Genomic DNA, 26,389 nt, shown 5'->3' with positions numbered 1-26,389 from the left:
GCTTATTGATGTAGTGTAGTAGTGGTGTTAGTCGCTCAGTCATGTCCGACCCTTGGCAACCCCATGTACTGTGGCCTGCCAGACTCCTCTGTTCATGGGATTCTCCAGGCAAGAATACTGGATTGGATTGCCATTCCCATGAGACCAGATCAATTATTCTGTGGAACATATTGGGTTCTGTATTTTCTGATTGTGTCTTCATGGTGTCATTTAGCTTGTTCCTTCATCCTCTGTATATGATCAATCTTTCTGATGCTCACCTATTCCAGTGGACACATTTTCAATCTGGTTCCCACATTCTTTAACATTAACAATTGCTCAGTGAAAGTTCCATTGAACTGTTGCAGAGATGTCCTAGGCTTGCTTCCATGCCCTGGGGTATTTCTTCAGGGAACCTGGTTTCTTTTATTGGCATGTGGTATAGGGACTTCCCAGGTGGCTCAGATGGTAAAGTGTCTGCCTACATACAATGGGAGAGACCCAGGTTCAATCCCTGGGTTGGGGAGATCCCCTGGAAAAGGAAATGGCAACCCACTCCAGTATTCTTGCCTGGAAAATCCCATGGAAGGAGGAGCCTGATAGACTACAGTCCATGGGGTCACAAAAAGTTGGACACGACTGAGTGACTTCACTTTCACTTTCTTTCAACATAGGTATTATGATTATTGTTTCATTCAATTTCTTTTCTTTTTTTTTTTTTTTTTTCTTTCAGGATTGTTTCCTCATCATTCCTTTGGTGCACATTTGCCCAGCATATATTCGTCCATCTTTTTATTTTAAGCATTCTCTTCAGTTCCTATGAAAGAGTAAATACAAAATATGAGATACATTGACAGAAATGAGTATTAATAAAATAGTATTAAAATAAATATGAATTGGTTACTCAATTAAAGGCAAAGACTCTCAGTGAAAATTTATAAATCCAAGATCCAAACATATTTTTGACAACAGGCACAGTATTCAAAAGAATATGACTCTGACCACCTATGTCTGCCTTGATTACAAACCTGAATCTTTTATTTCTTTTCATCACTGTTAACAAAAACTTAGAAGCCAAACTGTGTCTTCAGCATTTAGTGTATGGGATCTCATTTTATCTTTATCACACTACTAAATGGTAAATATTATGATTTATTCCATCTTACTGATGAAGATTGTGAGACCCAGAGAAGTTAAGCAAATGAATATTTAGGATGGTTGTGGTTTAGTCACTACGTCATATCCCACTCTTGTGACCCCATGGACTGTAGCCTGCCAGGTTCCTCTGTCCATGGGATTTCCCAGGAAAGAATGCAGGAATGGGTTGCCATTTCTTCTCCAGGGGATCTTCTTCAATCCTGGTATTGAACCTGCATCTCCTGCATTGCAGGTGAATTCTTTACTGCTGAGAAACCCTTGAATATATAGTATAGAACTCCTCAATTGCCATTAATCTAGGTTAGAGCCTCTGTTTTAATCACTGTGCCTTCATTCTCTTTCTGATGTCCCCAGATGCAGCATCCTCGTCTGCTCAGAACTACAGCACAGTGTCTGAATTCATCCTCATCGGCTTCTCCCACTTCCCTCAGCAGCTCCTGCCCTCCTTCTTCCTGCTGTACATGCTGATGTACCTGTTCACACTCCTGGGCAACCTGCTCATCATGGGCACCATCTGGAGGGAGCACAGCCTCCACACCCCCATGTACCTCTTCCTGTGTGCTCTCTCCATCTCCGAGATCCTGTTCACTGTTGCGGTCACCCCTCGCATGCTGGCCGACATGCTCTCCACCCACCACTCCATCACCTTTGTGGCCTGTGCCAGCCAGATGTTCTTCTCCTTCATGTTTGGCTACAGCCACTCCTTCCTGCTCATGATCATGGGCTACGACCGCTACGTGGCCATCTGCCACCCCCTGCGCTACAACGTGCTCATGAGCACCCGTGACTGTGCCCGTCTTGTGTCCTGGTGCTGGGCTGGTGGCTCAGCTATGGGGTTGATGGTGACATTGATAGTTTTTCATCTCACCTTCTGTGGGTCTAAGGAGATACACCATTTTGTCTGCCATGTGCTTTCCCTCTTGAAGTTGGCCTGTGGGAAGGGGACAGCCTCTGTCACCATAGTTGTAATCTTGGTCTGCGTCACAGCCTTGATGGGGTGCTTATTCCTCATCTTCCTCTCCTATGTCTTCATCGTGGCTGCCATTCTGAGGATCCCCTCCACTGAGGGCCGGCACAAGACCTTTTCTACCTGTGTCTCCCACCTCACCATAGTGGTCGTGCACTACGGTTTTGCCTCCATCATCTATCTGAAACTCAAAGGCCCCCATTCTATGGACAATAACACTCTGATGACCACCATCTATACAGTCTTTACCCCCTTTCTTAGCCCCATCATTTTCAGTCTCAGGAATAAGGAGCTGAAAAATGGCATAAAGAGAAATTTGCGCAGAACTTTCTGTCCCCTAAGCTTCTGATGGCCAGTTTGATGATATGGATCTGTAATGGATGAGAGGGGTTTAATAATATCTGTCTCCATAGAACTCTTGTAATGATTCAGGTCTGTAAAATACTCACACTCCATCAGAGTTTGATGCATACTAGCTACTCACTTTTCTCCAATGTTTCCCCCTGTTACATAGTCTGTCTCATCATAATCTTTTATTTATTCCCAGTGAAATGAACTTTATCCCATTATCTATACCTAAGAATGTGCTATCTGTCTATAAGCAGGTGGGAAGCACCAAATGCATGTATCAGGACCCTGATACAGGTGGTTATCCTTGAATGGACTAGCAAAAGTAGATTTTAATTCCCCATCCCCCAAAATAAAAATGAATAAAATTACCTAAAGATAATAAGAAATACCACCAGGACTGGGTCTTTTCCATATATGAAACCCTGACATGTAAAGTAATTACTGACTGTCGAGAATGATGTTTGCTGTGGGTTTGTTATATATAGCCTTTATTAAGTTAAGGAGGTTCTCTCTGTGCCCACTTTCTGTAGAGTGTTTTATTTTTAGTCCTAAATGGGTGTTGAACTTTGTCAACAACTTTTTCTGCATCTTTTGAGGTGATCATATGATTTTCATTCTTCAGTTTGTTGATGTGTTGTCTTGTGTATATCAAAGTATCCTTGCATTTCTGGGATAAATCTCACTTGATCCTTTCAATGTGTTGTTGGATTTGATTTGCCAGTATTTTGTTGAGGATTTTTGCCTGTATCTTCATCAGTGATATTGACCTGCAATTTCCTCTTTTTTGTGTGTGTGTGGTTTTGATTTCAGTGTGATGGTGGCCTCATAAAATGAGCCTGAGAGTGTCCTTCCTCTGCATATTTTAGAAGAGGCTCAGAAAAACAGATTCCAGTCTTTTTGTCCAGGTTATGCAGCAGTTAGATTTTAGTGTTTTCAGGAGGGGAAGTGAGCTCAAGTTCTTCTACCAAGAAAATACAAGTGTTGTCAAAGATGTGGAGGTAAGGGAATCCTCGTGCGACATTGTAGAAAATGTAAATTGGTGCAGCCAACATGGGAGACCGTACGGATTTTCCTCAAAAAAATTAAACCTTGGACTATTATATGATCCAGCTATTCCATTTTGGGGGTATTTATACAAAGAATACAAAAACACTAATTCAAAAAGATGTTTGCAGCTCTATGTTCATCATGGCATATTTTACAATAGTCAAGAAGTGGAAACAACTTAACCATGGGATAAGGAAGATGTGAGATATATCTAAATACATAATGGAATACTACTCAGCCATAAGAAATATGAAACCTTGCCACTTGTGACAGCATGGATGGATCTTGAGCATAGTATGCTAAGTGAAATAACTCAGGTGGTTAAAGACAAATAGCATATAATTTCACTCATTTGTGCAATATAAAAAAAAAACAAAGAAATAAAGACCACAATAAATGAAAAAATGAAACAAAAATAAACATGACACAGAGGGGAAGGAGAGATGAAGGTAAAATGGGGAAAGAGGTCAACTGTGTGGAGATGAATAGAAAATAAATTTTTGATAGTAACTGTAATGTGTACAGAGTAGATATATAACTTTGTACATGTGAAACATACATAATGTTATAAATCAATGTTACCTCAGCAAAAATAAATTTTTTAAAAAGGAGAGATACACATAGGAAAAAATATCCTTCTTCATGGCCAATGTAGCTATGGCTATGTAACTTTTTTATGTAACCATGGCTATGTAATTTTTTACGGTTCTGTTTCCTAAATTTGAGAAATGCAGATATCATAAGTACCTAGCTCATATGGTTATTGTGAGGATTAATGACTTACATATGTTATCTGCTTATATAATTAAAATCATAAGTGACTACCAGAGTCAGAGTAGTGACTAAGTCTTAGTCACTATCAACTACTATAACAATTATCACTATCATGTTATATAAATACCACACTATAAATATTTTACTACCACTAAAATTAATTTAGAAAGCTAAAATCATTTTTAAAAAGCAATATTGTACAGAAACAGACATGTAAAACAGTGGAATGGCATAAGTGTCATGGAATAACCCAATTTCAAAACCATAAACTATTCACTAAATCTTGTTGGGGCAATTAGTTATCCATTAAAAAGTACATTTTACCACAACTTGCCTATTAGAATGACTAAAATCTGTTACAGTGGCAACACTAAATGCTGGTAAGGATGTGAAACAACAGAAACTCTCATTCATTACTAGGAATGCAAAATGGTATAGCCACTTTGGAGGACAATTTGGTAATGTCCCACAAAACAGAACATAATCTTCCTATATAATCCATAAAACGCTCCCTGGTATTTACCCAAAGGAGTTGAACACTTAGGTTTACAAAAGAAAAAATCTGCACACCGATGTTTATGGCATATTTTTTTGAAATTGCCAAAATTTGAAAGAATCAAGATATCCTACAATAGGTGAATAGATAAATAAGCTGAGCAATCCTAAAGGAAATTAGTCCTGAATATTCATTGGAAGAACCAATGCTGAAGCTGAAGCTCCAATACTTTGGCCACCTGATTCAAAGAGCAGACTCCTTAGAAAAGACCCTGATGCTGGGAGAGATTGAGGGCAAGAGGAGAAGGGGACAACAAAGGATGAGATGGTTGGATGGCATCACTGACTCAATGGACATGAGTTTGATCGGCTCTGGGAGTTGGTGACGGACAGGGAAGCCTGGGGTGCTGCAGTCCATGAGTCGCAAAGAGTTGGAGATGACTTGGTGACTGAACAACAACACCAAGACAATGGAATATTATTTAGCACCAAAAATTTGAGCTATCAATCCATCAAAAGACTTGGAGGAACCTTTATTGCACATTACAAAGTGAAAGAAGCCCATCTAAAAAGACTATGAACTATATGATTCCAACTGTATGATACTGTGGAAAAAGCTAAACAATGGAGGCAATAAAAAGGCCAGTGTTTGCCAAAGGATAAGGGAGAGGGATGGATGACTAGGTAGAACACAGGATTTTTAAGGCAGTGAAAATACTCCACATGATACTATAACAATGGATACATCTCACTATATGTGTTAATCCATAAAAGACACAATGAAAGTGAACCATAATGTAAATTATGGACGTTGGTGATGATACTATGTCAACTTAGGTTCATCAGTTGCAACAAATGTACCACTTTGGTAGAGGAAATTGATAGTGAAACTCTGTGTATGTGTGAGGGGGTACAGGGTAAATGGAAAATCTCTGCTTTCCTCTCAATTTTGCTGTGAAATGGAAACTACTCTGAAAAAAATTGTCTTAAAAAATAATTAGTTGAAACCAAATTTGAAATGGTTGCACAATATTTTTGGTTGATTAAAGTTTTAGAGGTTGACAATTTTTTCCCTTTAAAAAAATTAATTAATTTTAATTGCAGGATGGTGGTGGTGGTTTAGTCACTAAGTCGTGTCTGACTCTTGCGATCCCATGGTCCGTAGCCCACCAGGCTCCTCTGTCCATGGGGTTTTCCAGGTAAGAATACTGGAGTGGATTGCCATTTCCTTCTCCAGGGGATCTTCCCAACCCAGGAATCGAACTCAGGTCTCCTGCATTGCAGGCAGATTCTTTACCAACTGAGCTATGAGAGAAGGGAGGATAGTCACAATATTGTGATTATTTTTGCCATACATCAATATGAATTGGCCGCAGGTATACATGTGTCCCACCAAATCCTGAACCCCTCTCACACCTCCCTCCCCACCTTATCCCTCTGGGTTGTCCCAGAGCACCGGCTTTGGGTGCCCTGCTTCTTGCATCAAACTCGCACTGGTAATCAATTTTACATGTGGTAATGTACATGTTTCAATGCTATTCTCTCAAGTCGTCCCACCCTTGATCAGATAGTAAATATTTTCAGCTCTGTCGGTCACACTACCTCCATCACAACTATTCAACTCTGCTGTCAAACCACAAAACCAGCCATAGACAATATGTCAATGAATTTTCATGAGCGTAGTTTCACTAAAACTTTATAAAAACAGGCAGTGGACCCGCATGGTGCAGTTTTTCACCCCTAAACTTATTGTATAAAAGCATTAGAAGAAACCAAGAAGAATGTTTCTGACAGAAACAGGATTAAGGCACAAGAAACAGAAGGCAAAGGGAAAAGATTCATAGGCAAAGTCACAATTTAGAATCTCTAATTCTATGCCTGCAAATAAATAGGAACAAAACAATCTTGAAAAAGGGGAAGGCTTTGAATAAGCATAAAACAAAAAAGAAATCCATATGGCTAACAAACAATAGAGATTTCTTAACCCACTAGTAATTGTTGTTGTTGTCTTTGTTCAGTCCCTTTCTCATGTCTGCCTCTTTGTGACCCCATGGACTGCAGCACACTAGACTTCCCTGTCCTTCACCATCTTCCAGAGTTTGCTCAAACTCATGTCCATTGAGTCAGTGATGCCATCTAACCATCTCATCTCCTGTCGTCTCCTTCTCCTCCTGGCCTCTGCTGCTGCTGCTGCTAAGTCGCTTCAGTCATGTCCAACTCTGTGCAACTCCATAGACGGCAACCCACCAGGCTTCCCCATCCCTGGGATTCTCTAGGCAAGAATACTGGAGTGGGTTGCTATTTCCTTCTCCAATGCATGAAAGTGAGAAGTCAAAGTGAAGTCGCTCAGTCATGTCCAACTCTTCACAACCTCATGGACTGTAGCCTACCAGGCTCCTCTGCCCATGAGATTTTCCAGGCAAGAGTACTGGAGTGTGGTGCCATTGCCTTTTCCAACATCAGGGACTTTTCCAATGAGTCTGCTCTTCACATCAGGTGACCAAAGTATTGGAGCATCAGCATCAATCCTTCCAATGAATATTCAGAGTTGATTTCCTTTAGGATTGAATGGTTTGATCTCCTTGCTGTCCAAGGGACTCTCAAGAGTCTTCTCCAGCACCACAGTTTGAAAGCATTGGTTCTTCGGCACTCAGCCTTCTTTAGAAATGATGCTTTTGGGGGGTGGTCCTAAGATGGCAGAGGAATAGGACAAGGAGACCACTTTCTCCCCCACAAATTCATCAAAAGATCATTTGAACGCTGAGAAAATTCCAAAAAAGCAACTTCTGAACACTGGCAGAAGATACCAGGCACCCAGAAAGGCAGCCCATTCTCTTTGAAAAGAGGTAGGACAAAATATAAAAGATAAAAAGAGAGACAAAAGAGTTAGGGATGGAGACCCATTCCAAGGAGGGAGTCATGAAGGAGGAGAAGTTTCCAAACACCAGGAAACCCTCTCACTGGTGGGTCTGTGGGGAGTTTTGGAATCTCGGAAGGCAACATAACTGTGACGGAAAAAACAAAAACAAAAATCCCACAAATTACGCACCTAACCGCAATTCCCAGGGGAGAAGTAGCCCAGACACTTGTGGCCACCAGCAGCGAGCAGGGGCTGAACATGGAGGCACGGGTTGCATGCTTAGGGTAAGGACCAGGCCTGAATTCCCAGAGGACAATCTGAGGGAGCTAATGTGAGATAGCAACCCAAACTGGGATAGCCTGAGAGAAAAAAAAAAAAAATGAGAGAGAGAGAGAGAGCGTTCCCACAAAAAGCTCTAAGGCACTGCCAGCCCGCTCACAGAACAAAGGATTGTGCGAATACCAGAGAAGAGCTAGCCGGCTGTGGACTGGCCCATCCCCCCACCAGAGGCAGAGAAGCAGGTGGGCGACAGCCAGGCCAGGAAGACGAGGGGCAATCTCTGCTCCAGAGATGCATCCACCACCAAACTGTTAGCAGGCTCCCAGTAGCTAACCAAGTCTTCTGGGATCCTGGACAATTGACATCTGCCAGGAGGTTTGCAGTCAGAGATTAGCTCCCCAGAGGAGACACATGGCACACCTGAGATGGTGCTCTCACTGCACACCCAGGAAACTGAGGGGCTGGAACTGGGGAGGTGATAAGATGCACTGCACTGAAGGAGAATGTGCTTGCCAAGCACTTGGTTGCCTGAGCTGCTCAGACCTGGGAGGAGAACAAAACGCAGGCCCAACCAACTCTGTGCCTTTGTGGAGTACACAAGAACCTGAACTTGAGCGGCTTAGACCTGGGAAGTGCATGCAATGCAGGGCCCACTTTAAACACTTCCCCTGCAGAGCAATCTAGAGCCTGAGCAGTGTAGACCAGGAAAGCACACATGCTGTGAGCAGGGGCAAACCCAGTGTGGCCGAGACACTGCAAGCACTCCCACAAATGCCAGTGATGTTTGTTTGAAGTGTTCCTCCCTCCCCACAGCACAACTGAACAAGTGAGCCTAAATAAGTAATCACCTTCGCCCCCATGTATCAGGGCAGAAAATAGACAGTGAAGAGACTTGCAAACAGAGGAATCCAAAAGAAACAAAGAAGAGGGAGCTGATCTGGAAGTGACAGGTGCAAAAGATTAAAACCCTGTAGTTAGCATTGACTACATTGGAAGGGGCCTATAGACCTTGAGAAGAAGTATAAGCTGGAATAAGAAACTATTTGAAACTGAACTGACCCCACACTGCCCTCAACAGATTCAGAGAAATTCCAAGATATATTTTACTATCATCATCTTTTAATTTTTAATTTTTTTAATTTTTAAATTCTTTACTACCCCATTAATTTTCATTTTTATACCCTATTACTTTGCAAAAAAAGACCCCATTTTAAAAGCAAGTTTCATATATATATTTTATAATTTTAGTCTTTTTTTAATATTGTATTTTTGAGAGTCTAACCTCTACTGTAGATTTTTAATCTTTGCTTTTTGGTATTTGTTATCAATTTTGTACCTTTAAGGAGCCAATATTCAGCACTCATTTTTACTTAGGAGTGTGATTACTGGCTTGATTGTTCTGTCTCCCTTTTGACTCTCCTTTTTCTCTATCTCCTCCTTCCCCCTTCTCTTCTCTACCCAACTCTGTGAATCTCTTTGGGTGTTCTGGGCTGTGGAGAACACTCAGGGAACTGAATACTGGCTAGATCTGTGTCTCTCTTTTTGACTCCCCCTCCTCTCATTCTGGTCACCTCTATCTCCTTCCTCCCTCTTCTTTCCTCTATGTAACTTTGTGAACTGCTCTGAGTGTTCCAGACTGTGGAGAGCACATGGGGAACTGATTACTGGCTAGATTGCTCTCTCCCAGTTTGATTCCCCCTCTTCTCCTCCTGGTCACCTCTATCTCCCTCCTCCCTCTTCTTTTCTCCATATAACTCTGTGAACCTCTCTGGGTGTCCTTCACTGTGGAGAATCTTTTCACCATTAACCTAGATGTTTTATTATCAGTGCTGTATGGATGTGGAAGTCTTGAGGCTACTGTAAGAATAGGACTGAAAGCCAGAGACAGGAGGCTTAAATCCAAATCCTGAGAACAGCAGAGAACTCCTGACTCCAGGGAACATTAATCGACAAAAGCTCATCCAAAAGCCTCCATTCCTACACTGAAACCAGGCTCCATCCAAGAGCCAACAAGTTTCAGAGCAAGACATGCCAAGCTAATTCTACAATAATGCAGGAACATAACCCTGATCATTAAAATACGGGTGGCCAAAAGTCACACAAACCTATAGACGCCTCAAAACTCACTACTGGACACTTGATTGTACTCCACAGAGAGGAGATCCAGCTTCACCCACCAAAACACCAACACAAGCTTCCCTAACCAGGAAACCTTGACAAGCCACTCGTCCAACCCCACCCACAGGGAGGTACCTCCACAATAAAGAGGAACCACAAACTTTCAGCATACAGAAAGGCCACCCCAAACACAGCAATCTAAACAAGATGAAAAGACAGAGAAATACTCAGTAGGTAAAGGAACACGATAAAAGCCCATGAAACCAAACAAAAGAGGAGATAGGGAGTCTACCTAAAAAAGAATTCAGAATAATGATAGTAAAAATGACCCAAATTCTTGAAAACAAAATGAAGTTACCAATAAATATTCTGGAGACAAGGATTGAGAAGATGCAAGAAAAATTTAACAAGGACCTAGAAGAAATAAAAAAGAGTCAATATATAATGAATAATGCAATAACTGAGATCAAAAGCACTCTAGAGGGAACCAACAGTAGAATAACTGAGGCAGAAGATAGGATAAGTGAGGTAGAAGATAGAATGGTGGAAATAAATGAAGCAGAGAGGAAAAAAGAATTAAAAGAAATGAGGACAACCTCAGAGACCTCGGGACAATGTTAAATGCCCCAACATTTGAATCATAGGAGTCCCAGAAGAAGAAGACAAAAAGAAAGACCATGACAAAATACTTGAGGAAATAATAGTTGGAAACATCCCTAAAATGGGGAAGGAAATAGCTACCCAAGTTCAATAAACCCAGAGAGTCCCAAACAGGATAAACCCAAGGTGAAACACCCCAAGACACATATTAATCAAATTAATGAAGATCAAACACAAAGAACAAATATTAAAAGCAGCAAGGGAAAAACTCACAAGGGGATCCCCATAAGGATAACAGCGGATTTTTCAATAGAAACTCTTTAAGCCAGAAGGGAATGGCATGACATAATTAAAGTGATGAAAGAGAAAAACCTACAACCCAGATTACTATACCCAGCAAGGATCTCATTCAAATACAAAGGAGAAATCAGAAGTAGGAGATTTTAATACCCCATTCACACCTATAAATAGATCAACTAAACAAAAAAGTAGCAAGGAAACACAAACTTTAAATGATTCAATGGGCCAGTTAGGCCTAATTGATATCCCTAGGACATTTCACCCCAAAACAGAGAATTTCACCTTTTTCTCAAGGGCACATGGAACCTTCTCCAGGGTAGATCACATCCTGGGCCATAAATCTAGCCTTGGTAAATTTAAAAAAAATTGAAATCATTCCAAGCATTGTTTCTGATCACAATGTGGTAAGATTAGATGTTGACTACAGGAAAAAAAAATATTAAAAATACAAACATATGGAGGCTAAACAACATGCTTCTGAATAACCAACAAATCACAGAAGAAATCAAAATATACATAGAAACAAATGAAAATGAAAACATAACAACTCAAAACCTATGGGATTCAATAAAAAGCAGTGCTAAGGGGAAGGTTCATAGCAATACAAGCTTACCTCAGGAAACAAGAGAAAAATCAAACAAATAACCTAACTCTACACCTAAAGCAACTAGAAAAAGAAGAAATGAAGAATCCCAGGGTTTGTAGAAAGGAAGAAATCATTTTTAAAAATTGAGGCAGAAATAAATGCAAAAGAAACAAAGGAGACCATAGCAAAAATCAACAAAGCTAGAAGCTGGTTCTTTGAGAAGATAAATAAGATAGACAAACCATTAGCCAGAGTCATCACGAATAAAAGGGAGAAGAATAAAATCAACAAAATTAAAAATGAAAATGGAGAAATCACAACAGACAACACAGAAATACAAAGAATCATAAGAGACTACTATCAGCAACTATATGCCAATAAAATGGACAACTTGGAAAATGGACGAATTCTTAGAAAAGTATAACTTTCCAAAACTGAACCAGGAAGAAATAGAAAATCTTTTTTTTTTTTTTTAGTTTGAAAATCTTAACAGAGCCATCACAAGCACGGAAATTGAAACTGTAAACGGAAATCGTCCAACAAACAAAAGCCCAGGAGGAGGCAGCTTCACAGCTGAATTCTCTCAAAAATTTAGAGAAGAGAAAACACCAATCCTACTCAAACTCTTTCAGAAAATTGCAGAGGAAGGTAAACTTCCAAACTTATTCTATGAGGCCACCATCACCCTAATACCAAAATCAGACAAAGATGCCACACAAAAGAAGAAAACTACAGGCCAATACCACTGATGGACATAGATGCAAAAATCCTCAACAAAATTCTAGCTGTCAGAATCCAACAGCATCATTGCTCCAACAGGCTTTCTCAATTTTAGAGGCAGTTGTAAAGCTTGCACTAATAATAAAGTGTCAATGAACCAAAAATAAAATAAAATAAAAAGATCATACATCATGATCAAGTGGGCTTTATTCCAGGGGTGCAAGGATTCTTCAATATTCACAGATCAGTCAATGTAATATACTGCATTAACAAATTGAAAGATAAAAACCATATGATTATCTCGACAGCTGCAGAGAAAGCCTTTGACAAAATTCAACATCCATTTATGATATTAAAAAAAAAAACCCTCTGGAAAGCAGCACAGAAGGAATATCAGTTCAGTTCAGTCGCTCAGTCATGTCCAACTCTTTGAGACCCCATGAACCACAGCACACCAGACCTCCCTGTCCATCACCAACTCCCGGAGTTCACTCAGACTCATCTCCATTGAGTCAGTGATGCCATTCAACCATCTCATCCTCTGTTTCCCCCTTCTCCTCCTGCCCTCAATCTTTCCCAGCATCAGGGTCTTTTTCAATGAGTCAGCTCTTTGAACCAGGTGGCCAATGTATTAGAGTTTCAGCTTCAAAATCAGTCCTACCAATGAACACTCAGGAGTGATCTCTTTTAGGATGGACTGGTTGGATCTCCTTACAGTCCAAGGGACTCTCAAGAGTCTTCTCCAACACCACAGTTCAAAAGCATCAGTTCTTCAGTGTTCAGTTTTCTTTATAGTCCAACTCTCACATCCATACATAACCACTGGAAAAACCATAGCCTTGACTAGATGGACTTTTGTTGGCAAAGTAATGTCTCTGCTTTTTAATATGCTGTCTAGGTTGGTCATAGCTTTTCTTCCAAAGAGTAAGTTTCCTTTAATTTCATGGCTACAATCACCATCTGCAGTACTTTTACAGCCCAGAAAAATTTTTACAGCCCAGAAAAATAAAGTCAACCACTGTTTCCCCGTCTATTTGCCATGAAGTGATGGGACTGGATGCCTTGATCTTAGTTTTCTGAATGTTGAGCTTTAAATCAACTTTTTCACTTTCCTCTTTCACTTTCATCAAGAAGTTCTTTAGTTCTTCTTCACTTTCTGCCATAAATGTGGTGTCATTTGCATATCTCAGGTTATTGATATTTCTCCTGGCAATCTTGATTCCAGCTTGTGCTTCCTCCAACCCAATGTTTCTCATGATGTACTCTGCATGTAAGTTAAATAAGCGATATACCTCAACATAATAAAAAGCCATATATGATAAACCCACAGAAAACATCTTTAATGGTGAAAAATTGAAAGCATTTCCCCTAAAGTCAGGAACAAGACAAGGGTGCCCACTCTCACCACTACTGTTCAACATAATTTTGGAAGATTTTTCCACAGCAATCAGAGAAGAAAAAGAAATAAAAGGAATCCAGATTGGAAAGGAAGAAGTAAAACTCTCACTGTTTGCAGATGATATGATCTTCTACATAGAAAACCCTAAAGACACCACCAGAAAATTATTAGAGGTAATCAATGAATATAGTAAAGTTGTAGGATATAAAATTAGCACAGAGAAATCCCTTGCATTCCTATACACTAACAATGAGAAAACAGAAAGAGAAATTAAGGAAACAATTCCATTCACCATTGTGACAAAAAGAATAAAATACTTAGGAATAAATCTACCTAAAGAAACAAAAGACCTATATATAGAAAACTATAAAACACTGGTGAGAGAAATCAAGAGGACACAAATAGATGGAGAAAAAAAGCACTATATTGAAGAATCAATATAGTGAAAATGAGTATACTACCCAAAGCAATTTATAGATTCAGTGCAATCCCTATCAAGCTACCAATGGTATTTTTCAGAGAACCAGAACAAATAATTTCACAATTTGTATGGAAATACAAAAAAACTCAAATAACCAAAGCAATCTTCAGAAAGAAGAGTGGAACTGGAGGAATCAACCTGACAGTCATCAAGACAGTACGGTACTGGCACAAAGACAGAAATATAGATCAATGGAACAAAATAGAAAGCCCAGAGATAAATCCATGCACTTATGGACACCCTATCTTTGACAAAGGAGACAAGAATATACAATGGAGAAAAGACAATCTCTTTAACAAGTGGTTCTGGGAAAACTAGTCAACCACTTGTAAAAGAATGAAACTAGAACACTTTCTTGGAGAAGGAAATGGTAACCCACTCCAGTATTCTTGCCTGGAAAACCCCATGGGCAGAGGAATCTGGTAGGCTGCAGTCCATGGCGTCGCTACGAGTCAGACATGACTGAGTGACTTCACTTTCACTTTTCACTTTCCTGCATTGGAGAAGGAAATGGCAACCCACCCCAGTGTTCTTGCCTGGAGAATCCCAGGGACGGAGGAGCCTGGTGGGCTGCCGTCTATGGGGTTGCAGAGAGTTGGACATGACTGAAACGACTTAGCAGCAGCAGCAGCAGCAGCAGAATACTTTCTAACACCATACACAAAAATAAACTCAAAATGGATTAAAGATCTAAACATAAGACCAGAAACTATACAACTCCTAGAGGAAAACTCTCTGACATAAATCACAGCAGGATCCTCTAAGACCCGCCTCCCAGAGTAATGGAAATAAAATCAAGAATAAACAAATGGGACCTAATTAAACTTAAAAGCTTTTGCATAACGAAGGAGACTATAAGCAAGGTGCAACGGCAGCCTTCAGAATGGGAGAAAATAATAGCAAATGAAGCAACTGACAAAGAATTAATCTCAAAAATATACAAGCAACTCCTGCAGCTCAATTCCAGAAAAATAAACAACCCTGGTGGCTCAGAGGGTAAAGCGTTTGCCTGCAAGGTGGGAGACCTTGGCTCAATCCCTGGGTCAGGAAGATCCCCTGGAGAAGGAAATGGCAACCTACTCCAGTACTATTGCCTGAAGAATCCCATGGACGGAGGAGTCTGGTAGGCTACAGCCCACTGGGTTGCAAAGAGTCGGACATGACTGAGCGATTTAACTTTCAATCAAAAAATGGGCCAAATAACTAAGCAGACATTTTTCCAAAGAAGAGATACAGATGGCTAACAGACACATGAAAAGATGCTCAACATCATTCATTATCAGAGAAATGCAAGGTATCATCTCAAGCCAGTCAGAACGGCTGCTATCCAAAAGTCTACAAACAATAGATGCTGGAGAGGGTGTGGAGAAAAGGGAACCCTTTTACACTGCTGGTGGGAATGCAAACTAGTACAGCCACAATGGAGAACAGTGTGGAGATTCCTTAAAAAACTGGAAATAGAACTGCCATATGACCCAGCAATCTCACTTCTAGGCATACACACTGAGGAAACCAGAAGTGAAAGAGACATGTGTACCCCAATGTTCTGCAGTACTGTTTACAATAGCTAGGACATGGAAGCAACCTAGATGTCCATTGCCAGACGAATGGATAAGAAAGTTGTGGTATGTATACAGAATGGAATATTACTCAACTATTAAAAAGAATACATTTGAATCAGTTCTAATGAGGTGGATGGAACTGGAGCCTATTACACAGAGTGAAGTAAGCCAGAAATAAAAACACCAATATAGTGTATTAATTTATATATATGGAATTTAGAAAGACGGTAATGATGACCCTATATGCAAGACAGCAAAAGAGACACAGATGTAAAGAATAGACCTTTGGACTCTGTGGGAGAAGGCAAGGGTGGGATGGTTTGAGAGAATAGCATTGAAACATGTATATTATCATATGTGAAATGGATTGCTAGTCCAAGTTCGATGCATGAGACAGGGTGCTCAGGGCTGGTGAACTGGGATGACCCAGAGGGATGGAATGGGGAGGGCGGTGGGAGGGGGTTTAGGATGGGGAACATAGGTACACCCATGGCTGATTTATTTCAATGTATGTCAAAAACCACCACAGTATTGTAAAGTAATTAGCCTCCAATTAAAATAAATAAATTATTTTTTTTAAAGAAATGATGCTTTTGAACTATAATTTCCATAGTAATTAGGGAAATGCAAATTAAAGTGCCAGTGGGAGCCAACTTGGCAACCGTATTGGCAAAACTAAATTTCATAACATTGAACATTGGTGAGGGTGTGGAGAAACACTGCCAAGGTTGAGAAACATCAGTCTAAAATAAACTAAGATGAATATCACTCCAAAATGAGAGCAAATAAGCCAAGTCACAGCAAGGTACCTACAAAACAATCAGATTTGTGTTAAAATACATAGTATGAAAACTAGTTTGGTAGTCCACCAAAAAATTAAATATGGAATTTCTTTACGACTCAGCACTTTTACTCCTAGAAGCATACCTCAAAGAAATGAATTCAATTAAATCTCTGTATGCAAATAACCAGAGCAGCACTATTCATACAGCCCAATGGCAGAAACAGTCCAAATGCCCATCAGTAGGTGAATGACTAAACAAAATACGATCCATCGACATAGTGGAATGTTACTTAGTTATAAAAAGGAATGAAGCACTAATGCATGCTACCTGATGGATGAATCCTGAAAATATTACACTGAGTGAAAAAAACAAGATCCCAAAGGCTATGTACATATTGTATCATTCTCCATTTGCATGACATGCCCAAATCAGGAAAACCCACAGGGTAAAAAAGGATATTAGTGGTTGCCAGGGGCTCAGGGTAGGAAGACTGATAATGGGATAAGATCTCCCAGTTCTTGAAGTGATGAAAACGTTCAAAAACTGAGTAGAGATGGTAGTCAAATAACATTGTGAATGTGCTAAATGAAACAGAACTGTTCACTTTACAGTGGTGAATTTTAAGTTATATAAATTTCACCTTAAAAAGAAAAACAAAACCAAAAAACCCACAACAGAACCCCACAATAATACTCTGATTTTAAGAGCTTGTGTTACTCACTTGCTACATGCATACAAAGGTGTGTAGCAATGTCCATCAAACTTCTCATTGTGATCTTATGGCTGGCCATCGCTTGATTTTTAGTCTGATTTTCAGCATTTCAATTATTTAATAAGAAGAAACATGTTTGTGTGCTTATTAAAAATGTTTATTTAAAAATTTTTTGCTACTTTATTTTTTTAATTGAAGGATAAGTGCTTTATAGAATTTTTAAAGAGGCATTAATTGAGCAAATTCCCTGAATGGGCAAGAAAGAAAGTGGAGAGTCAAGCAAGGCAGCCTCCTCAGCCCCAGTGAACAATGGCAGGGCTGGTTTTCTGCCACTGCTAGGAGCCAGGGCTCCAAATTCCAAATTCCAAATTTGTGAAGTATTAGACTCTTCTTGAGCCCCTGAGAAGCTCAGGGAATTGGCTTACCCCTGGCAGGCAGAGAAAGAGGGACAAGGGGTGATGACAGTCTCCCTGAGATTGCCCAGTGCATTGCACGGTTCCCAAGGGTCCCAGCATCCCTGTAGCAGCAGCAGAGACAGAGGCCAGGGGATCACAGTGAAAGAAAGCAGCAGGCAGGGAGCTGAGGCAGCATAAATAACGGAGGTGAGGCTCAGGTAGCTCCCCCCACCCCCACCACCAGTCTACTCATAGTGGCAGGTTCCTTGCCTTGCAGCCCTCACTCATCCAGCCCTTACCTGCTGGAGAACATCAAACCAGAGCCTCCAGCTGGAGTGAGGCAGAAGCAGTTGCAGAGCCTGGAGTCCCAGGTGAGTCACCTTCCCTCCCTTCCACTTGATCAGCAGAGACCTGGGGAACCAGCAACTGTCACAGACAAGGAGAGCCTTTGTGTTTATAAAACTTCCTGTGAAAGTTGAGTCTATGAATTGGGGCAGTAGGTAGGGCTCTACCCTTCCCAACTTCAAGGTAATGGATGTGATGATTACTTTGCAGGATGGGTAAGAAAACTGGGATGCAGAGAGAGAAGAGCTACCACTTTAAGTTACATAGAGCACCTGTCTGACTTTTAACCTAACTCCCCTCACTGTCCTGGCCAATCCAGCGGTAAAAGGATTGGGGAGAGGCAGAAGAAAGAGCCAGTCAAGAAGATTCAGGATGGAGAGGCTCCAGTCACCCCCTCACCAAGGGTGTTAAGTATCAGGGAAACACCAGGGTGGACAGGTGCATTGATGGTAAGGAGTCAAGGATGAAAATAGGGAGGCAGCAGGTAGTTCAGGTAGGAAGGAGGATGCAGAGAGGGGAACCTAAACAGCTTCATGAGAAGAGAGAGGATGAGGGCAGACAGGTAAAGCAAGATGGAGATAACACACCTAACCTGTGGTTCTCCACCAGAGGCCGTTACCTCCCCAGGGGACACTTGACAATGTGCGAGGACACTTCTGATTGTCACAACTGGGAGATGCTACTGGCATATAGAGAGGGACAGAGATGCTGCTCAATATCTTATAATGCACAGGGCAGCCTCTAATCACACACACAAAAAGTTATCAGCTCCTAAAGTCCCTGTTTCATTGGAAAAGACCCTGATGCTAGGAAAGATTGAGGGCAGGAGGAGAAGGGGACAACAGAGGATGAGATGGTTGGATGGCATCAGTGACTCAATGAAGATGAGTTTGAGTAAACTCTGGGAGTTGTGATGGACAGGTAGGCCTGGTGTGCTGCAGTCTATGGGGCTGCAAAGAGTCGGACATGACTGAGTGACTGAACTGAAAGTCCCTGATGTTAAAGTTGGAAAACCCTGCTGCCATGATATGTGTAGATAGAATTTGGCCATAGGCAGGTTTGACCCCTGAGTTCTGGGTGGGGACTGGCCCCTCTGTGAGTTCCACCAAGTGCCACAGAGCCAGATCACACTCCTTCTCTGGGGCTGTTCAGTTTAACTGCAGAGAAGCCACTAGTTGTTCTCCTGGTTGGTCAATGACTGGGACCTTCAGTCCACCTCTTTGCAATCCTGAACTGACACCCATTGTGGTTCTAAGGCTTCTTATTTTACTTAAAAAAAAAAATCAGGAGTCTCTACCTCTTAGAGCACTTCTATGTTTACAGAAAACTCAGCAGACAGTGAGCTTCCCAGATGGCTCAGTGGGTAAAGAATCCACCTGCAATGCAGGAAAAACAGGTGAGGTGGGCTCAGTCCCCAGGTTGGAAAGATCCCCTGGAGGAGGGCATGGCAACCCACTCCAGTATTCTTGCCTGGAGAATCCCCATGGACAGAGTAACCTGGCTGCAGTCCATGGGAATCGCAGAGTTGGACACAATTGAAGCAACTGAGCAGGCATGCACGAGCAGATAGTGCAGAGGATTTCCACATACCCTCTCTCTCCCTGCACTCAGCTTCCCCTGTTATTAACATCCTGCACTAGTGAGTAACTGTCTTACAGTTGCTGAACCAATATTGACATATTATTATAACCAAAGCCCACAGTTTAGATTAGAGTTCACTGTTGGTGCTGTACAGCCTGAGTTTTGACAAATGCCCTGTATCACGTATGCAATATATAGTATCTATAAACAGTGGAAACAGTGGCTGACTTTATTTTGGAGGGCTCCAAAATCAGTGCAGATGGTGACTTCAGACATGAAATTAAAAGATGCTAACTCCTTGGAAGGAAAGTTATGACCGAACTAGATAGCATATTAAAAAGCAGAGACATTACTTTGTCAACAAAGGTCTGTCTAGTCAAGGCTATGGTTTTTCTAGTAGTCATGTACGTATGTGAGTGTTGGACTATAAAGAAAGCTGAGCACCGAAGAACTGATGCTTTTGAACTGTGGTGTTGGAGAAGACTCTTGAGAGTCCCTTGGACTGCAAGGAAATCCAACCAGTCCATCCTAAAAGAGATCACTCCTGAGTGTTCACTGAAAGGACTAATGTTGAAGCTGAAACTCCAATACTTTGGCCACCTCATATGAAGAGCTGACTCATTGGAAAAGACCCTGATGCTGGGAAAGATTGAGGGCAGGAGGAGAAGGGGACGACAGAGGATGAGATGGTTGGATGGTATCACCGACTCAATGGAGATGAGTCTGAATAAACTCTGGGAGTTGGTGATGGACAGGGAGGCCTGGTGTTCTGCGGTTCATGGGATCGCAAACAGTTGGGCAAGACTGAGCGACTGAACTGAACTGAACTGTACAGAACTGTTTCGCCACCTTAAAAACTCCCTTGAGTTCCATCTATTTGTCTCTTGTCTTCCGCTGAGTCCTTGACAAGCACCAATCTTTTTACTGTCTCCATGGTTTTGCCTTTTCCCAGAATGAAGAGGTACCAAGCTTAGCTGAGTTCTGCATCCCCATCATCTGAAAAGGTGTATATGCAGCCCTGGGCCACATTTCTAGGACATGGTGAGCTCTAGTCTTCCCATAGTTTCCATCTTCCTTTTTTATGTGTATGATTTTTGTGATCTAATTAATATGGAGGGGGAATGTGTGAATAGCCTGGTATGGTGAAGCTGACATTTCTCTGGTCCTGAAAGTGGCTCTGACACTCACTAACAGCCACCAGTAAATGGTGAATGTAACAGAGAGGTTAGGAAAAGATAGGCTTTGGGGTCATTCAGATACAGATTCAGATTCAGATCCTGGCTCCCCCACTCAGGAGCCATGGTCTCTTGGACAAGTGATGTGTCCTCTATGGATGCAGTTGCCACTTCTGTAAAACAGGGATCATAGCAGGGATCTCACAATATTGAGGAACAAATTTAATAAGAATTGCATGAGCACAGGAACCACATCCAATTAAGGTCAACTATTCTCATCAAGAGTTCAAAATCCAATGCCAGGGATAGTTGTGTATCCAGCATGGTACATTATAATGAAAATCATGACGAAGTTAGAAATGAGGACTTTTAAACTCACTCAGGGTAGTTGTTTGGAAAGCACACAGGAATGAGTGACTAAATATGCTTTGGAAAGAGATGTCCAGAAAGACTGCACAGAGTAGGTAACATTGATGCAAAAGAACAACAGTTCTTGGTTGGAGAAACCAAGATCTGAGTAGAAGGAGCAGCTAAGTAAATACAATTGCACTCTCTAGATGATTGGTTTTCAACTGGGGGTGATTTTGCCCCCTCCAATGGGGACATTGAAAGTGAAAGTCTCTCAGTCATGTCCGACTCTTTGAGACCCCATGGACTGTAGCCCACCAGGCTTCTCTGTCTATGGAATTCTTCAGGCAAGAATCCTGGAGTGTGTTGCCATTCCCTTCTCCAGGGGATCTTCCTGACCCAGGGATAGAGCCCAGGTCTCCTGCATTGCAGGCAGATTCTTTACTGTTTGAGCCAGCAGTGAAGCTCACATTGGCAATATCTAATAATGACACTTTTGGTAGTTACTACTGAGCATAGATTACTGGCATTCAGATAGTAGAGGCCAGGGATGCTGCTAAACACCATATAGTGCACAGGATGGCCTCTATCTCATAACAAAGAATAATTTGTCATAGAATACTGAAAAAACTTGCACTAGACATTTGAAAACCTGGCAGCTTGTAAGCAGAGCCCACTTGATCCGGGTCTCACCCATTCAACCTCTTTTTGGAAGCTCTTGTTTCCAAGTCACCCACTTTGATTTGCCCCTCTAGGATCTCAGAGTATCAGGGCCAAGTGGGGCTTCTGGGGACCTCCAGGCAGGTGCTGACTCAGAGGAGACAGAGAAATGCAATTGACTTCAAAGGAGGGAGGCCAAAAAACTCTGGAGACCAATGATGTTGGGGAATGAAACCTCCAGTCCCCAAAGTGTCTGGTTCCCCTTCATGTCCTCATTATTAACCTGCCAGGGTTTGATCTAGGACCGGAGCCCACTTAAGAGGGTATATCACCTCCCCCCATTTTTCATGTGTCATGGTAAAATACCTGTAATGTACAATTTACCATTTTAAACATATTACAGCATACAATTCAGTGGCATGAAGTACATTCATGATGTATAAGCACGTCTGTCTAGTTCCAGAACCTTCTCAGCACACCCAAAGGAAACCCTATACCCATTAGGAATCCTGCCCATTCTCCCCTTCCTCCAGCTCCTGGAAACCACTCCTGTGCTTTAAATGCCCACATGAACGTTCATAGCAGCACTATTCACAAGAAGGGAAAAGTGGAAACAACTGACGTGTCCATCAATGAGGTGATTGAATAAACAAAATGTGATGTCCATAAAGAAATATTGTTTGACCATAAAAAGGAATGAAGTTCTGACAATGCTACAAGTGGATGAACCTCAAAAACATCATGCTGAGTGAAAAAAAAAACAGACCTCAAAGGTCACACAGTGTATGATTCCATTATTTAAAATGTCAGGCATAGGCAAATCTATAGAAACAGAAAGCAGATTAGTGGTTCACTGCAATTTAAACTTGAAAATGCCTTTTTAAAAATCACTCAAAAATAGTTGTTATTTATAAAGGCACATTGAAATCTCACTAAATTGAAGTTATCTACTGAGTACACTGTCCCTGTGCATGTGTACTCAGTTATGTCCAACTCTTTGTGAGCCCGTGGACTGTAGCCCACTAGGTTCCTCTGTCTAGGGGATTTTCCAAGCAAGAATCTTGGAGTGGGTTGCCATTTCCTTCTTCAGAGGATCTTCCTGATGCAGGGATTGAACCTGTGTCTCCCACACTGCAGGTGAATTCTTTACAACTGAGTCACCAGGTAGGTTATTTACTGAGCATAGACCATATACATTTGTTCACTGAGTGTATTGAGTTAATTACCATAGGTAGTACCCACTGTTTTCCAGGTCACAGCCCAAGAATAGCACATTTAGTTCCCACAAAGAATCTTAGAGGCAGGTAGAGAGAAATGGAGGTACAAAGAGGTGATGTACTTGCTCAAGTTTACACAGTGGGCAGAGCAGGGACTCAAACTCCCAGACTCTCTCATTGCTTTCCTTGATGGCTATGTTACATTGTCTCAGTAGGTACAGATGTACCTCATGGGATCTGGAAAACAACAAGAACATTATTCCTACACAGTCTCTTTCTTCAGATTCCTTGCATGGATAACTCCAGAGGAAGAATCTGATTGATTCATGTTAAATTAGAGATGCACACTGGTCCAAAGTGTTGTAGACATGGGGTAAGTAGGTCCTCTGGTATCTGAAACCTTGAGAAGAACAAGATTTATTAGAAGGGAGGAACTGGATAATGGCTGCAAACTTTAGTGAAGGAACATTATATTTTTTGGAAGTAACCAGAGGGAGAGAGGGGTATAGTCTTTGGAGACAGTCAGCCATGGGTTCAAGTATTTACTCTGCCATTTTGACAGCTTCACCTTGAACAAGATGCTTAGCTTCCCTGAACCTAATATTTTCAGTGCTTATGCTTTAAATGATCAGAATCGTTGATAAAAACATCTCCCCCACTACACTGATAAGAGGATTACATCGTAGGAGGTGCAGAGTAGGAACTCAGCCAGTGTCATTTGTCATTTGTCAGGAGCAGCCCCTTGGACAGAGTCAGGAATGATGGAAGCTAATGACCTCCCTCCATCCAGTAGCTGACCTCTCCATGTCACACCTCACTTCAGGAACAGCCTCCAAGCAAGGAGCCAACTTCTCAGCAGTGACTGAATTCATCCTCATCGGCTTCTCCACCTTCCCCCACCTTCAGCTGATGTTCTTCCTGCTCTTCCTGCTGATGTACCTGTTCACGCTGCTGGGGAACCTGCTCATCATGGCCACCGTCTGGAGCGAGCGCAGCCTCCACACCCCCATGCACCTCTTCCTGTGCGCCCTCTCCACCTCCGAGGTCCTCTACACCTCCGCCATCATCCCGCGCATGCTGGCCGACCTGCTCTCCACCGCCCGCTCCATCTCCTTCAGGGCCTGTGCCAGCCAGATGTTCTTCTCCTTCACGTTTGGCTTTACCCACTCCTTGCTGCTCACCGTCATGGGCTACGACCGCTACGTGGCCATCTGCCACCCGCTGCGCTACAACGTGCTCATGAGCCCCCGGGGCTGCGCCTGCCTGGTGGCCTGGTCCTGGGCTGGAGGCTCAGTCATGGGGTTGGTGGTGACATCTGCCATTTTCCACCTTATCTTTTGCGGACCTAATGAGGTCCACCATTTTGCTTGTCATGTGCCCCCACTATTGAAGTTGGCCTGTGGAACAGACTTGCAAGTGGTCGCCAAGGGCGTGGGCCTGGTGTGTATCACCGCCCTGCTGGGCTGTGGTCTCCTCATCCTGCTCTCTTACGCCTTCATCGTGGCCACCATCTTGAGGATCCCTTCAGCTGAGGGCCGGCACAAAGCCTTCTCCACGTGTGCGTCCCACCTCACCGTGGTGGTCGTGCACTACGGCTTTGCCTCTGTCATCTACCTCAAGCCCAAGGGTCCCCAGTCTCTGGAAGGAGACACACTGATGGGCATCACCTACACGGTCCTCACTCCCTTCCTGAGCCCCATCATCTTCAGTCTCAGGAACAAGGAGCTGAAGATCGCCATGAAGAAAACCTTCCTCAGCAAGCTCTACCCTGAAAAAATATGATTATCTGGGAAGAATTTCTTGGAAATAGTGAAACTGGGTTATCAGATGCTACCATCAGAGGTGACACCCTGCAACCGTGTAATAACCAACATCTGTCTGATGCTTTATGGTTTATAAGGACCCTTATCAGCAACATACAAATGTTTGCAAAATGGTTCAACAGCCCCTGAATGTATTCAGGATGGAAAGATGTATGAAACAATAACATGCATGAAGTCAGATTCATTGATTTCTTATCTGTTGCACAACATTTGGCCAGGTAGCATTAAACCCAAAATCTGTTTTTCTCCTGCCAGGAACCAGGATAGACTAATTACTCCCATCACCACAAACCCACATTGCAAAGAGAAATGGATGAGGCCATGCCTTTACTTTCTACTAGGTGGTAACAGGGCTTCCTTTGTGGCTCAGCTGTTAAAGAATCCTCCTGCAATGCAGAAGACCTGGGTTCAATCCTTGGGTTGAGAAGATCCCCTGGAGAAGGGAAAGGCTACCCACTCCAGTATTCTGGCCTGGAGAATTCCATGGTACTGTATAGTCCATGGGGTCGCAAAGAGTTGGAAACAACAGAGCAACTTTCACTTTTCAGGTGGCATCATGTAGCTACAACTCAACTTTTATAAGGCTACAGAAGACTAAGTCAGGTTACAGCAGAGGAGTGCTAAGAACCCTAAATTTCAGCATTGCATAACCTGTAATAAGCAAACTCAGAAAAAGTTGAGAACATCTCCAAGTTTCAAGTGTGAATCTTAAGCAGCTGCAGAGAGACAAAGAAGTCTCTTTAGTTAGGTGAGGGAAAGAAGTCCCTCGGTGAGAAATCACCTGCTGTGTTGGAAAGTCCCTGGAGAATCCCCATGGACAGAGGAGCCTGGCAAGATACAGTCCATAGGGTCATAAAGAGTCAGACACAACTGAAGCGACTTGGCATACTTCATAGTACTTATAATTTGTTGAAAATATGTATATTCAAAAGAATGACAAATACTGTATGATATCCCTTATAAGTGGAATTGTAAAAAGGTACTCATAAAAATAGAGAGTTGAATGGTGGCTGTCAGGGGCTGAGGGGTGGGAGAACTGGGGCAATACTGTTTAAGGGCACAAATTTGCAACCAGTTGATCAACCAGAAGATCAACAAGATCTTGTGGGTCAACAATGCAGCATTGTGAGTATAGACAATAATACTGTTATCAAGCTCAAAGTTACTAAGAGACTTTGTCTTCATTGTCACTCCCCCAAAAGATATGATAACTATGTGACATTACAGAAGCGTTAGCTAACACTGCAGTGGTAATCATATTGCAATATACAAATGTATGCATGTATATATTCTAAACTAATACACTATTATATGTCAATTATATCTCAATTTAAAAAGTCCCTTGACATCATCCAGGTTAGCTCAGTCGGTAGAGCTTGAGACTCAATGCTGGAGAAGCTGCAGAGAAAAGGGAACCCTCTTATACTGTTGTTGGGAATGCAAACTAGTACAGCCACTATGGAGAACAAGGTGGAGATTCCTTAAAAAACTGGAAATAGAACTGCCATATGACCCAGCAATCCCACTGCTGAGCATACACACTGAGGAAACCAAAATTGAAAGAGACACGTGTACCCCAGTGTTCATCACAGCACAGTTTACAATAGCTAGGGCATGGAAGCAATCTAGATGTCTATCAGCAGATGAATGGATAAGAAAGCTGTGGTACATA

General features: G+C 42.0%; 2 protein-coding genes across 2 annotated transcripts; both read left to right on the top strand.

Moving 5' to 3' along the window:
- Window positions 1-561: 561 nt before the first annotated feature.
- Window positions 562-2,453, top strand: LOC128051129 (olfactory receptor 10H3-like). The gene is made up of 2 exons (XM_052643620.1): window positions 562-573; window positions 1,515-2,453. The coding sequence occupies exons 1-2, from the start codon at window positions 562-564 to the stop codon at window positions 2,451-2,453; spliced, it is 951 nt and encodes a 316-aa protein (XP_052499580.1).
- Window positions 2,454-23,698: 21,245 nt separating this feature from the next.
- Window positions 23,699-24,676, top strand: LOC128051130 (olfactory receptor 10H1). The gene has a single exon (XM_052643621.1). The coding sequence runs from the start codon at window positions 23,699-23,701 to the stop codon at window positions 24,674-24,676; it is 978 nt and encodes a 325-aa protein (XP_052499581.1).
- Window positions 24,677-26,389: the final 1,713 nt, after the last annotated feature.

The sequence above is a fragment of the Budorcas taxicolor genome, chromosome 7 (assembly GCF_023091745.1).
Source record: "Budorcas taxicolor isolate Tak-1 chromosome 7, Takin1.1, whole genome shotgun sequence".
Lineage (NCBI taxonomy): Eukaryota > Metazoa > Chordata > Mammalia > Artiodactyla > Bovidae > Budorcas > Budorcas taxicolor.
Note: the sequence above shows the minus strand (reverse complement) of the source record. Positions and strands in the feature narration are given on the sequence as shown.

What these genes read in the sequence shown, in the direction of transcription:
- LOC128051130 (XM_052643621.1), top strand. Translation starts at nt 23,699, where the DNA reads ATGTCACACCTCACTTCAGGAACAGCCTCCAAGCAAGGAGCCAACTTC.